The following is a 15645-nucleotide window of genomic DNA, read 5'->3' as shown; positions in this document are numbered from 1 at the left end:
CGTGTTGCATTCCGAAGACATCCCATAATGACTAAAATAACTTTTCTTTTCTTCTGTAGCACAAGCATGCCTTAAATTTTTAATCTAAAGATGTCCTTTGCATATATTCCTATTTCCTATTTATTTATCTATCCTTTTTTCTCTGCCCTTTACCCGAGCAGGTGCTTGATAAAAGAAGGGTTTTCTGCTGCCAGAATAGAAAATGATTTCTGTACAGAAATGAAGAAATTATTCAAGAGTCTTTTCTTTCCAGGCTCTCTTCCATTTTCCTATACCTTGGAAAATATTTCTGTTCCTTTTGTACTTTCAGGCTACAGTGCTCAAAGTTAACTAGTAACTACTTTCAGCCAAAGAAGCCAATGTGAAGCTGTGAGAGTATGTCAATGAATTCTGCAGCATATAAAGTTTTACACAAGCCACATTCTGTAAAAGTAATTATACCTAATTATTTTAAATTGTTTTTCATTGTCAGGTTTAAGAGAGCTAGAGATAAAAATACTAACGCTTAGGATTCCCTTATGTCACTCACTTCAAAAAGACCTGTCATATCTGCAGACACAGATGTAATATTTCAGAACTGCTGCAACTTTAAAAACATTGTGTGCTTTTCCATGAAGTCACCACCTTTCTTCTTCACTTTTTACTCCCTCTTTACATCAAGCCCTTATTATACTGCAAGTTCTTGGGGTTTTTTATTATCTTTAGATACAATCTGGAGTGAAATATTCCCTGTTGTTGATTTCCTCCTCCCAAATTCAAATATGTTTGGATCTAAACTTCCTTGATTCAAGTGGTGCATAATAAAAGAACAAATTGAAAAATGTTATTTATGTTGTAGAATCAAGGAACAAAAAAATAAGACAAGTCAAAAGCAAATAAAGTCCTAATACCATTTATCATATGGCTGCCTGTCAGACACAGGTCCCTGTACAACACGGTGGCTCCTTAGATAAGAACACAAAGGAAAATACTTAGACGATGCTGTAAAAACTGTGGAGCAAGCAAGGAGGGGATTGTAGCAAGGGTTAACATACTTAGCTGTTATCTAACCAGCATGGATGTTATTAATACAGAAGACAAGGAGAAATGGATGTCATGTAGACTGCAGCAGTTTATACTGACCCAAACTGAACTCTGTGCTGTCATTATCATCTCCTGTGCGATTATGCAGGCCAGTCAGATGGAAATCAGCATGGTTTTATTGCAATTCTGAAGTTAACCTTTCATTTGTAGTTAGACCTACAAAAGGAAACAGTTTCCATGCTGAGGCTTCTGGCCCTGTTTTGCCAAGCTGGGAGACTGCATTTGAACAGATAGGAGGTGCTGAAAGCTGGCTTGATTTCTGGAGTGGGGAAGATGGCAGGAGAGGGGAAGGTACCACCTATGAGGGACCACTTCTTGTATTACTCAGATTTAAAAAGCAGAGAGGACCCTTACAGCAGAGTCTGGAAGTAAACAGCTCTACTCTTGCAGACTGCTGGTAGTCAGAACGAAAATATAAAATATGTGTAGCATATTGCACTGTTTTTCTAAAAAAATATAGTCCTCTTGATATCTTGCTGTTGCAAATAAACAGTACTGGGTTTTTTTACAAAGATTTTAAGGTATTGATTATCACTGTCATTACCTCCATGAGAATTTACTTGCAGATTCTGAGTCAGAACTTTAATACATTAACTCTTAGGACTGAGAAATTGTCATAAGAACTGAAAGACTTCAGTCTGTATTTCTCTGATGGCGAAACCTGAGCAGGTGAGAACAGCAGGGTAGAGGTGAGATTAATTTACCAACTATGCCATGATGCACACATTTGGACACAAAATTTTGTTAGCAACTTTAAAACTTAACATTCTGCAAGGCTTTGTTGTGTGGGATATTTTGTCATAATTTGATAATAAAGGTTTCATTTTAAAATCATCTATATTGCTTATGGAGGAGAATGCTTATTTCTTAAAAAAGACATGAATATCCTGCCTGTAGTAGCTCAAAACCTTTTTGGCATAATTTGGACTCCAAATGCATAAAACTGCAAAACAGGTTTCTAACTCTTTAGCTGACACCATAAAAAAAAAAAAACCTCATTACCATAAATTTCATTGCAGGAACACCTGGGATGCTACTCATGGGTCAAAGCCCTCTTGTCTCCATTGCTGAATTAACAAAGAATAAAAAGGCTGCTCTTGCCCAAGAGGATATTACAGTCTAAATATAAGATAAGAAAAGCTCTAACAGATGGGTACAGACCTATGGAGCACAGGGAAGCAAAGGGGGCATAGATGGACGTGCTCTTTGCACTGAACGGACAACGAGCACAAACGTGTCTAATTCCAAGCTTAGCTGCAAGGCATTTAATAGCCTGGAAAAGGACAGTAGCAGCCAGTTTGCCTAAGGAGCAGAAATGTTAGATACTGAAACTCTGTGCAGTGACAGTGTGAGCATCTCCTTAAAGAAGATGATATTCACGTGATTTATATACTTCTGATTATGGCCTTGCAATTTCATTTCTCAAATTACCTATATGTTTAGATTTGTATGGTTTACCTGTAGTCTAAAAATTAAATTAACATTGTACTATATTACAAAAAAAGTAGCTAACTTACTTACGCTACTAATTTCTTTTAGTGTAAGAACCCTGGGAAAAGATACTGGGGAGAATAAAGCAAGACAATTTTTTTAAAAAATGAAAAGGTATTTTTCTTCACTCCAAATATATTAATGGCATTAGAGCTGTTTGTAAACTATTCCTAGTAACAATAAAAATTTTAATAGTAATAATTATCTATAGCAAATGCTTTGCATGTATTGTCTGTTACTGTCACAAGAAGTTGATTGAAAATTTCCCCATCTTGTCCTTTCTTTGGATCTGATGATCTCCCAGGTCTTTTCCAATCTAGTTGATTCTGCGATTCAGCGATGTGGGGAAGAGAGAGTAAACTGCTGACTTGCAAAAGCAAGAGGGATTTAAATCTCCCACATATTCTAACATAGCCATCTGACAAATTACTGTTGAGAAGAAATGTACTAACTTATCACAGAGAAGAGTTTCAAGAACATTCCTTTTCTAAATTTACTGACCCCTTGATAAATGAGGCTGAAGGAATTTATGACCTAGTTCTGCAGTAATGCAGGTGGACTGACCATGTACACTGGAGCTTCTTTGCAACACAGTCTAAATGTTTAGAGAACTATCATAAAATATCAAGAGGAATGTTTTCCTTGCAGGTCTGCTGAGTCAGCTCTTCAAATTCTTATACATAGCTCTTATATGTAATATAGACAGGTCTCTACCTTGGAATAAATATATCTCTGCTGTAAGGGGAATCTTTATTACATTAAACTGTGAGACTGGTATGGAGCTATATTGCGGTCTTCCTCATAAATATGAGCAACAGATCTGTCTGATTGGTTTTCTGTGGCCATCCACAGAATGCCAGCTGCATGTCCCAGAGATGCAATCTGTAGCCTTATGAGGCAGCAAGGCAGCAACACAGCATAGGGGTGAGAGGGACAACTCACCCAGAGCCTTATAGAGGTGATAACCTCTATGTTCATGCAGAGCATTAGCTGGCTTTTAGGAGACTGTCCTGGAGCCCTGCCCAAAGGAACTTCTCCCCCCAGTGCCACTCCTTTCTTTCTTCTCTCACCAGAATAAACTCTACTTGTAAGCACAAAGGAAGTTCTCTGGAAAGACAATATTTTGCCACGGTGTAGAAGAAATGTAAATATCTAATTCACATTAATTACCTACCAACTTTAAGAAACATCTGGGGCTCTGACTGTGAAACTCTATCTGGGCTGTTCCTCAGGGATTTCTCACAGCAGGGGAAAAAGTGAAAGCGCAAGACTTTATTTTGCAGACAAAAGAAGACAGGACATCATCCAGAAATTCTAAGATTTAATGCATAAACTATATTAGATTCTGGCTAGAAATGTGCAGGGCTTGAAATGTGTGGAGTTGTTGTTAATTCATCCGCACTGTGTTTTGTAGAGTGTTTATGTAGGATTTTGCATTAGGTGGAAGATATGCCAGACTTCTGACTCTTCTAATGTGTTGCTAACTAAATATTTTAAAATATATCTTTCCTACATTGTTTTCTAATAAAATGCTATCATTGCAAGTGTTTAATATCGGGCCTTTTGCCCTACCATTTTTAAGCCATGAACATGCCCAAGAGTGATCAACCAGAGATGTTGGAAATCCCATTATAATCTTTATAGTGCCTTCACTGGGGTGGATTGCCACAGGAAGTATCTCTCCTTGCACTTATGGCTTTCCAAAATAAAAATATAAATTATTTAACAGACCACACCTTGGTGATGGCAAGAAATTACTTCCTACAAGAAGTTTTTTCCATATCTCAAAGATGGCATCAATTTTACCATGAGAAAGGAAAATGTTACTTTTTTATTCTAAATAGTGAAACTTGAAATTTATAGTTGAGTTTTATGAGATAATTAAGGCCTAATTTTCAGGTTTTCACTACTTCTGTTGGTTCAGCTGTGTTCTTCTTGTTATGAGGAACATTGTGACTAGATCTCAGATTTTTTTCCTTTCTTTACTTCCTTGATTGAGCTTCTCTTCCTACTGAAACTACTTAGTTCATTGAGTATTTATTTCACCGTGAAAGCGTCATTTTCAGTGAGAACAATGGGTCAATATCTTTTTATGGCTTTGTCAAGTTAGATGAGTTAAAGCTCTGCAAAATGTAAGGTTTTTTATGATACCTTCTAAGTATACATTCAATTAGGAATACAACAGCCAATATATTTACAAAGTGTATTAGTTATACAAGAAATGCATAGGTTGTCACCTTTCAAATGAAATGAACTTTTGGTAGACCTGATAGAGGTTAAGCTTGTATTTAAAAATGCTCTAACTCAAAGGAATACGCATTTTGTTTGGAATGCTCTGTGGGTTTTTTAAAGTCTTTAAAACATCTATCTCAATGTAGGTCTCTAGATAGTCAAAAACTTTCCCTAAGGATCTTGGGGAAGACAGAGTTTCCTCCAGATTATTGTACCTGCAAAGGGTAAAGCAGGCATTAAAAAGGAACCAGATATGAAGGTAACAGTTTCACCCACCTGCTTTTGACTACAGAGGTTTGTGCATCTTGAATGTCCAAGCCTCAAGAGCAATGAGACATACAGGGACATTCACTAACCTTTGTTTTTCCCTTCTGACTGGATTATGTCCAAGTTCAAACTTTCTCTGGATGATGTTACAGATGCTTGAAAATCAGTGGTAGAATTCCCAAAGGCTGCAGAGAATTACAATTTCTGCTGACATATGTTCAAATCCTGATTTTTAAAATTTGATCCATTAAAAAAAAAAAAAAAGTAGATGCAAGGGTATGAATTTTCAGCTTTATCAGGAGTGTTTGTGCCTTGGATTTTGGCTCATGACCATCTCTCTTCATGTGTTAACTTGGGAAGAGGTGTAATAAAAAATCTGTCCAGTTTCTCCTCAATGGAAATCAAATGGCATATTTATTGAATCTATCCATTCCTAGTGTTCACCTAAATTCTTGTATGACTACTTTAACATTTTTAAGCAGTCTCAGTACTTGAGAAATACATTATTGTCTTTATCACATTTGTTTTCTTTCTCATTTTAGGTGTCTACTCTTTGCAGGAAAGTGTGTTAGCAGAATAAAGATCAAGGGAACTAGATCAATGCAAATTGCTCCTCATTTTCCTGCAGCCATTATGGTTATGTCTGTTGTACTAATATTTAAACCATTCTACTTTAATTTTTGTGCATTGCCAATTAGCAATTACTTATCTAGAATACCAGCTAATTTTCTTCAAATACAAGCCTCTTGTCCAGAGCTGTTCCCTTGTACCCTGTACTTGTTGACACTTCTCAGGTTTCCTCTTACACATATAACATTTATTTATTGTCTTCATTTTGAAAAGAGCATTAATTCATATCCTGTATTTTACTAATGTGCAACTCTGCCATTTGAGCAGATGTGCTGGAGCTGTGTTTTCACACTGTCAGAATGTGCAACTGTATCACACGTCCATGACTGTGTCTTGTACTTGTTTTTAATATCGGGCCTTTTGCTCTACCATTTTTAAACCATGAACGTGCCCAAGAGTGATCAAGCAGAGATGTTGGAAATCCCATTATAATCTTTATAGTGCCTTCACTGAGGTAGATTGCAAGCTTCCCATAGGAAGTATCTCTCCTTTTGGGGTCTTTTGGGGAAGGGGGGAAAGAGGGGCTGGGGGGGGGGAGGGTGGGGGGTTAGAAGCTATTCTTTTTTTCCAAATTTATGTGAAAGAAAAGCCTGATTCTTTTTGTACATATCGACCCAGTCCAAAAAGCTCTGGCACATTTACAGTCCTTCAGAAGCACTGGTTGAAGGTATGATTGCTCCTGTCATCTCTAGGGTTCTTTAATCCTAAAACCATCTGCTCTGGTACCTGGGAGCCTCTCCTAACATGACAGGCAAAACTCGACCATAGATCAAACCTGTAAACAAATGACCAGGTTTTGTGGCAATGAAAGAGTAACAGCAATATTCCATAGGCTGAAATAATAGGAATGGTGATGTTTAGTCTTCTAATATTCTTGGGAAAAACTACAAATGTTTTAGTAGGAAAAAATTGCACATGTCAAAAACATTTTGGCTAGACAGGGATAAAAAAGGCTTTGAAGCTCTTGTGAAGAACCCAAGTACCTTAAACAAGTAATCACCATGAGAACAGAGGCAATGATTATTTAATAATGCAGTCATACATACAAGAAGAAGTAAAATGATTTAATCTCCTTATACACCTTTAGACTCTGAATGTATTATATCAATCGGCAACATCTAGAAAGTAATTGTGCAAAATTCTTTGGAAGCAATCTTAAAAGCAAAGCTAATGTTTTAATGTCTAATGAATGACAATTGGGGTTTGATATGGTAAAAGGTATTCATTGTGGTGTTATAAAAAATCTTATTTCAAATACAGTATTAGCTCTGGGCTACACTCCTCAAATGCACTTTAATTATGATACATTCTGCAGAAGCCACATGGACAGTTAAGGGAAGATTTGGACATCTAAAATCATAGAAACTGTATTCACAGGTGCTTTTACCTAAAAAGAAGGAAATTCACCTACTTGCTCCCTCTTAGCAACTGTTCTGCCTTAAGGTTTATTTTGTGGAGGTTAATACAGAGAAACATAGAGAAAGATACAACTAAAAATCTTGGTTCATTGAGAGCAATAGAAACTTGGAACATTTTTCCCGCATTTAAAATGGAAATATGAGATGTTTATTTGCAGATCAGAGGGTACAGCTGTGTAATGAAAGGGTGGTGTGCTTTGCTGTGCAAACCTACAGCTCCTGGATGCCTGGCTCTAGATCTGAAATTAGGAGCTATCAGCAGTGATAAGGGACTACTGCAGCGGGAGCCAAGACAGCTCTCAAGCTACATGGTGATTTTAATTTAAAAATGCATTCCAGTGATGAAGGATCTAATTTCTCTTGTACAGTTTTTATCTTCTCCTTAATGACCCTAAACTGTTCACTGCAACACACATTAGTAGTCATAAGATAGTGACTTCTGTGTTGAAAGTTGTAATCTATTTATATCAGAAGGCTGCATGTGCTCCAGTTCAGGACATTCTTTTATTATTTTTTCTTTTCCAGAAGAGAAAAACTCAGCCTCAAACAGAGTCTTTAAAGATAACCCTCACTAAAGACAAACCACAGTGTCCTTTCTTTTACTCCAGCATTTCCCACTACATATTCTTTCTCTACTATCAACATAGTATTGCTTTCTCTCCTTACTAGCATGAAAGGGCCAAGTATGGTCAGGCCCTGCATGAGGTTTAAATACAGTCTAAACATCAAAAAAAAGTGATTACATGAGAGCAGATAGGCTTTTCTACCTTTACATTTCCCCCAGGAATACTTGAAGTTCCTAAATTTGGTGTGGAATAATAGCTGAGAGAAGCTTGGCCTTTGTCTCATACTTTTCTCTTTTAGCATCATTGCTACTATTACTTTCAGACATTCAGGGATGCTCTAAGAGGCACTCCTTATCTATACCTCTTTTTTACTCCTGACACTGTAGTGCTGAATAAACCAGAGACCTTTGGTCTATTTTTTAGCTAGAAAAAAAATAAAGTTTCTCTTATTTTTAGAATGAGTGTTATGGTTAATTAATGCATTAGAAAATGCAACTAATTTGTAAGTTTTTGAAGTACCAGACAGTATTCTGATATGTTAAGTATCTGGCATATAAGGAAAATCTAAGTAGTAATACAGAATGAAGCTCAAATTACAGAGAGTGTTGTACATACTCAATGCAGAGAAAGCACCAAGCCAGGGGAAGGGCTGATTTTCTGGATGTCTACTAAATGAAGTAATGTGGTTTACATCCAGTTTAAAAGTATGTAATCTATGGAGGTTTAAATGCTTTTTTAGGCTTCTGCTGATACTTGAGCACTTCCCAGATATAAGTAAATGAAACTCAATACAGATTCTTACAGCAATTTTCAAACTAGTCTAATGGAGCTAGATATCCAATTCCTATTGACTTTTCCAATGGGACTTGATTACTTAAGTGCTCTTTTTCCCTTTGAAAGGCCTTCCTCTTAATTATGCTAATTGGCACTTTAAAATGTTTTCAAAGTCAGAGAGCTATACCTAGACAGTGCTAATTCTGAACCAGACAAGATTCATAATGTTAAATTCTAGGAAGCTCCCCTGACTACAAGGTATATTTACTTTTCTCTTCTTCCCTGAGGGCAGAAATTAATTACTCAAGTTTGCCAGAGAATCTGCTGAGTGCTGTTACCTACAGGAACTGAAAAGGAAAAGCATTAGTCAATGACGCTACCTCATGACTATTTCCACTGGCTGAAGAAAGTATTTACACCCAACAGTATCTTTCCTCTATCCTGAAACTGAAAAAAAAATGCAGTGCTATCAGCAAAAATATGAGAGGTACAGTTCATCTGGAAGATATTGCAGCATTTTATATACTCTGGCTGAAACATCATTTTATATAATTTTTTCAAAAGTTCCTGATTAGGATAATCTCTGCCAGCCAAAATAGAAATGAGAAGCTGTAAACATGTTCTTATCTACAAGTCAGAGGAATATATTTTTATATATTTTTTGGGTTTTCCCTTTCAGAGATATGTTTTCTCTTCCAAGTCTAAACCCTGAATAAATTTACCTAACATCTTTTCTTTACATTGTCAGCATTATTTTAGCAATTGTTAAGAATTGCTAATCATTGCTAACTGCTACTGTTGTAGCTCAGAGATAAAACAAGAGATTAAGCTCAGAGATAATCCCAGAGATTTTCTTAGGTTTTTATTCTATGTTCTTTAATGTTTGTGATTATCTTCCCTACTATAGAAACATAGGAATTAAATCTGCCATACAAAGGGCCATGTTACTGTTGAGGAAATGTAGTGTGTTCTTGGAAAAAGAGTAGTGCACAGAGGACTGGTATTGACTCAGACAGGCTTCTTTTTTTCCCCATTTTGCTTTACTTTCATTTTAAATAATTGGGAGCCACAAATACAAAATAGCCCCACGATGAGTACTATCTATCCAGGCAAAATCAAGGGGATTTTCATATGCTTTCTTGTCCGTCAGCAAGGTAAAATGTCCTACTCAGTACTGCCATTGTACGACAATGCAGATTGCTTTCATTTACGCCTTTGATTAAATTCCCTGTCCTGCACAGAGTGGGTCAGCAGACTCACAGCCAGACCTTGCTCTGCCATTACTAAGCCCTTCTGGCTGAGCTTTCTCTGGAGGAGAGCATGCTAGAAAGCCTGGAGCTGAGCATGGGAGCAGCCATGGTTCGGTAGGTCTACTCTGGGTGCTAAATCCCTACAGATTTTTTTCCCAACTTAATTGGAAGTGCAGGGACAGATACTTTAAATCTACCCCCTACTTTTGCAGACATCCTGTGCAATGAGATTTCCCCCAGTTCATATCTGGATTCACAGAAATGGATGCTGACTGAAGTGGAGAGAGACTAAGCTTCAGGAGGTGATTCAGTCTGTCAGGTCCCAGGTTACAAAAGGGAGACCCCCCAAACAATTTTTCTAAAAATAAAACTCTGTCTGTCAGGATTATTTTCTTGTGGCAATTCTCCCTGTATACCCAAGAAAGATTCCCAATCTCCCAAGCAAGCTGTTAAACAGGCAAAACCGGGCACACAAATAGATTTTTATCCCTCTTTTTTCCCCTATCTTGATTTTTGTGAAGCATTGTGTTTATGCAATTCATTCAGGTTGTGTTTTCCAGCTGCATATTTTTTCTGCATTGTTGTTTGGGGTTGTTTTGTTGTTTTTTTTCAAATATCTGAGGCAGTAGCTAATTCTGCTTTCTCTGGCATAGATAGACTCATTTATCAAAATGAAAGGAAAGATTAAATGAACAATTTAGAAAATACTTACTGAAGCATGTTTTGAAAATTAGTTCTGGTTTGTAAGTTATGTTTAGTTCTTTGAATCTTTTCTACTGTAAAAAGAAACATGTGAAAAGCTCTGAATATGTAATTACTATTATAATGATTTAGTCTTAGAATGTCAAAAAGCTTTCTAAGCATTAATTAATGGAAAGAATTAAATGATGTTGCATTGTTGCTGCAGTGCTATTAGGTGAAGATTTTTTTCTTTTCAGTGACTTAATGGATTTTATAAATTATCTAATTAGACCTGTAATATGCAATTCAAAACCACTTGATTTCAATGCAAAAATGCAGTCCTTATCATAAAAAATCGTACATAAATACCACAGAGACACAATACTTAATGTGGTGCTTAAATTCCTACATTTTAATGTTCTCTTTATTCTTGGAATTGTGTGAAGACTATACTGTCTTTTAATTAGGTTTTTGGGGGCTTCTAGAGCTGTTTTTTTTTTTATATAATATGCAGCTTTTATGGAGGTGTCAGTAATATTTAATAGTAATTCTTTTTATGCTTTGTTTTTCAGGTTGGCTTCATGAGCTAGGAAAACGAATTGAATCTCCTTATTATGAGAATAATACACTAGGAGGCCCATCAATCAGAAGTGCCTATATAGCTGCCCTGTATTTCACTCTCAGCAGCCTCACCAGTGTTGGTTTTGGAAATGTTTCAGCCAATACCGATGCTGAAAAGATCTTCTCCATTTGCACAATGCTGATTGGGGGTAGGTACAATTAAGCATCATTTACAGCATTTTCAAGGAGTAGGAAAAAGTCAAATAAAAGCTGAAATTTTGCTAAGTTTCTTAAAAGAAACGCCAAACAAACACAAAATGAGGTTTAATAAATTTAATTTAAAATGGCAAAAGAAGGAAATAACTTTGTTCAGTTTAGAGAAACTCTCTTAGGCAAACGAATTTCTAACCTTTTGTTCACTTATGGTGATGAAAGAGTGTCGCCCACTAAAATGCAAGTTCACATTATTAACAGTGAGAGTGGCCCAGCAATGTGTTGGGGATTTCAGTCACATGGCAGACACTTTCCCAGACAGCCAGGTATGATGTGCACATCAGCTGCAGTACACTCCCCACAGCAGCCCTGGGAATGGTGATGAGGGGAAGTGGGAGCCCACAGGACAATGTGTCTGTGAGCTGGTGCATATCCTCATCTGAAGGACAAGACCAGAGAGCCAGAGAGAAAGAAATAGAGACAGGACAGAGCCAGGAGACTGTCTGGTGAGCCTTAGTATAAAAAAAAAAAAGTAGTTCAATTATCATTGACAACCATTTGATACAGATTTGGATCAAAATGCAATTTTTTGTCATATTTGGAGCTCTTAGTAACATTTTCATTTATGTTGATTACCAAGTCGTACTTGGAGTAAGCCACGTGCTCATTCATGGTCCTCTTCCTTCTGCTGAGGCACCTGGGTACAACCAGCAGAGATTTGTAAGCTAAGACCTTTAGAGAAAGTACTGGAAGCTCTGTCTTTACATTCACCTTCCTCCCACGAAAAATTAGGTGTGCTATTTCACAATGTGTACATCATACAGCTCAAAGATGTCACACTGGGCATGAAGGGTAAAAGCAAGTCACTGCTAGAGTACTCTGTCCTCCTTTTTTTTTCTGCTTGCTCAGTTGTTCTGGAAATACTAGTAGGTATTTCTCCAGGGCTAGTCAGTAAAGCCCTGGGTATCAGCTTTGCCGGATAAATTTCTGTGGGCAACAATAAATTGCAGATTTGACAATTGAAAGCCAGAGAACATGATGAATTACCTGTAAACTATATATTTGCAGCATTAATCGGTATAAGAATTGTTCAGTGAATTATTTTAGTTTTCCTCAGTCCTGAAAATAAGAGGCAATAATATAATGAATCATCCAAGAATGATATAATTTTTTTTGACAATGTCACAAAACCACAAGCAGTTCATTAATTGCTTTTGGTGGTTGCATAAAATTATAGTTTTAAAATACACTGTGGTCTCTGTTCTTTGGGGCTTTCACTACATAAAATCTGTTGGAATTAAGGAAGGAGTTTTTATTTCTATCAAGAAACCAAAAGATCTCCCATGTAAGGCAGCAATGAATATTTAATTCATTTTAATATGGCAGAGCTTTCATAAATGTAATAGTGAAGAATACAGAGGTATCCTATACATTTATTTAGTCCAGTTGTAACAATTTCACTTTTATTTCTTGTATTATTAAGTGACAGAAATAATATGCTTGTACATTGAATAAATTGTGACGAACTAATCAACTGAGTGGAGTAAGAGGGAACTGATGACTGAAAGACAAAGTTGCTTATAGGCAAGCAGGTAGGAGGAGGCATTTATATCTGCAGGGGTCTAGCGAACAAGACATGTCCAGGTAAAAAAAGCAGAGCAGGCTGATCTGCAGGTATTTTCTTGAGGAACCCTATTCTATTTTAGATACTATTGAGGAAAATCAAGGAAACTTGAAGGAGTTAGAATGATACTGTGAAGATGGGTGAGCATGCCTTAGAAAACTGTTCGGAATAAAGTGCTGATCTGTATGCTTGGGGACATGATACCTCTTCATTTCTTAAAACGTTCTAGCATATAGTTTTGGCTGATATTCAATTTTAAAATTCCCTGGTGGAAAGTGATGTTCTGAGGAAAATTGGTGTAAGTTTTTCAGACTTTTTGACCAAGCTGTTCGTTTATGAAATTTCAGGTGTAACAGATAGGGTGAGTTAGTTTATCAGTAGTTTTTCTGTATCTCTTTAATGGATGACACTACAAACTGAAAAAAACTTACTTAAACTTTGAAAAAGCTGAAGAAAGAAAAAAGAAGTGTAAACTTGACAAATAGATAGCTTATAGCATACCTTTTTAATATTTACTGGCCTCTTCGTATTAATTTTTATTTTGCATGAATTTGAAATTCATATTTTTAACAAGTCATATTCTGAAAAGATCTTGTTCAATACAGTATGTCTTCTTAAAGTGGGAAAGAAAATGTACATATTAAAATGTAACCAGAACTCCTAGGATACCCAGCATCTGTAAAATATTAATCAGATCTGCCCTCCAGCAGGTGATCATACTCTGTTCTGTCTTGTACTCTCCATGTTCTTTCAGCAAATAATGTGTACTTTTGTATTTAAGAGATTGGAGGCCCACTCTAGTAGCTCCAGTCCTATCTGGGATCAGAGGTGTTCCTCTGTAAGTAACTAAAATGTGATTTAGAATATCCATTAAAATAAAGGCCACTTTATAAAATACATTTCCTAGAAGTTTTGAACTTGTCCTACTTGGATTTAGACAGAGGCGCAATAGGTTTCTTACAGAAAGTAGGGTAAGAGTATGATTATTTGATAAAGAATTCTAATGCCTGTCACAGCCAAGAATAGCTTGTCATTATGAGAAGCAGCTGCCTTCCAATGTATATAGGCAAAGACAGATTCTTCCATAATAATAAAATTCTAGATGATATTTGTGCCTATAATAACCACTGAGATCTCTACACCATCCAGCTCCTAGCTTGGAACCTGATGAGAGGCCTACACCGCATGTGATTCTTACATATGCGTTCATACACCACCTAATGCTTTATCCCTCCCCCCTGTTTAAACTGATTATTGCATCCTTAAAGAGGCTACACTATTTCTTTAACCTATTTATCTGTGTCTGGCTGAATTGTTTCAGACCTAGCTGTCATATTTCTAGTATAATATCCTGTATCTAGTAGTACACCAGTCCCTCACATTTTGTTGCTTTCGTTTGTGACATTAACGAGTTAGCAATTCACTGCACCATCATGAACAACACCTAGTTGATATAGCTGATTATTTTTAGAAATAAATTTCCAGTTAGGCTTACTATTCTTACTATATACATAATCCTTTTCTTTCCGCTATTTCTACACTGCAGTTCTTTATCTGTTTTTCTGCACTCCCTTCACAATAAGGACACATATATAGTTACTAGCTCCTTTGGGTTTTACTCAGTCTGTAAACATTTTCTAGTACACCAAACTCCAGAATTTTCTATCTCTTTCTACCATTTTAAAGTGTATCCTTTCCTCCTCCTGTTCCCCCTTGTCTCTTCTCACTCACACTGGATATCTGTAAATTGACATGCAAGGTCAACAGCTTGTTTGTCTCGCTTATAAACCAATTCCTTTGTCACTCTTAGGAGTCTGCTTTCTTTCAAGAACTATAAAGACAGACGTCCCTTTAGATGAACAATCAAGTTTTTTAGTAATTTTTTCAATAAACAATTTGTAGATGTGTATATTCTATACATTAGATCAATATCATATCAAAATTTAGCAGTGATTTTTCCAACTCATAATAAGCAAACACATTTTGCACAGACAAACCCAGATGACCTATATCTGTAAATATTTCTTCAGTTTTGCTTCTGATCTTTTTATTCCCAAGCCAACAACTAATTGCAGACAAACTCCAGGATGTCAGAACTTTCTGATAAATGACTTTAACCATATTTGACCATGCCAAGCAATATAAGAAATCAGATTGTCTCTTTGAATGTTTCTTTTAGCCTGAATTTACAATGGGGTTTTTTTCTGAATTTTTTGTAAAATATGTACCCCAGAATACGATACATCGTTAAATGTTATTTACAACCTCATTCCACTACATATGGTCTCCATTAGTAATTGTATGTATTTATATGAGTTCTCTGAAAACTATTCCATGCTATGTAGTTTCCAATGGACTGTTTGAGTCTAGTTTTCATACTGATTATTAGTATCTCATTATTTCCTGAGCATACCTGCCTACATGTGCTCCTTCCTGTACCTGTAGGGAGCCTACAAGGAAGATGGAGAGAGGCTTTTTACAATGGCCTGTAGTGACAGGACAAGTGGGAATGGTTCAAACTGAAAGATTAGATTAGATTAGATATTGGGAGAAATTGTTTACTGTGAGGGTGGAGAGGCACTGGAAGATGTTGCTCAGGGAAGTTGTGGATGCCTCATCCCTGGAAGTGCTCAAGGCCAGGCTGGATGGGGCTTTGAACAACCTTGTCCAGTGAAAGCCGTCCCTGGAAGGAGGGTTGGAACTAGATGTTCTTTAAGGTTCCCTCCAGCCCAAACCATTCTATGATTCTATCATCCTGTGATTCTATGATTCTATGTTCCATTTTTCTTTTCTCTTAGACTATGGACTTAATGTGACTTCGACATTATTTTGCTGGGTACCCTGACTAGATAGAA

The 15645-nt window shown here is 36.5% G+C and overlaps 1 protein-coding gene across 3 annotated transcripts in view; it reads left to right on the top strand.

Moving 5' to 3' along the window:
- KCNH8 (potassium voltage-gated channel subfamily H member 8) overlaps positions 1-15645 on the top strand; it is a 175596-nt gene that overhangs the window by 117686 nt on the left and 42265 nt on the right. For all 3 annotated transcript variants that reach the window (XM_042043885.1, XM_042043884.1, XM_042043883.1), the window contains one exon: positions 10965-11162. In XM_042043885.1, the coding sequence (XP_041899819.1) occupies positions 10965-11162 (198 nt within the window). The remainder of the gene's footprint in view (positions 1-10964; positions 11163-15645) is intronic.

The sequence above is a fragment of the Corvus kubaryi genome, unplaced genomic scaffold, assembly GCF_017639235.1.
Source record: "Corvus kubaryi isolate FWS band 111438036 unplaced genomic scaffold, C.kubaryi_AGA036_p1.0 37398, whole genome shotgun sequence".
Taxonomy (NCBI): Eukaryota; Metazoa; Chordata; class Aves; order Passeriformes; family Corvidae; genus Corvus; species Corvus kubaryi.
The sequence above is the reverse complement of the archived record's forward strand: the minus strand, read 5'-3'. Positions and strand labels throughout refer to the sequence as shown.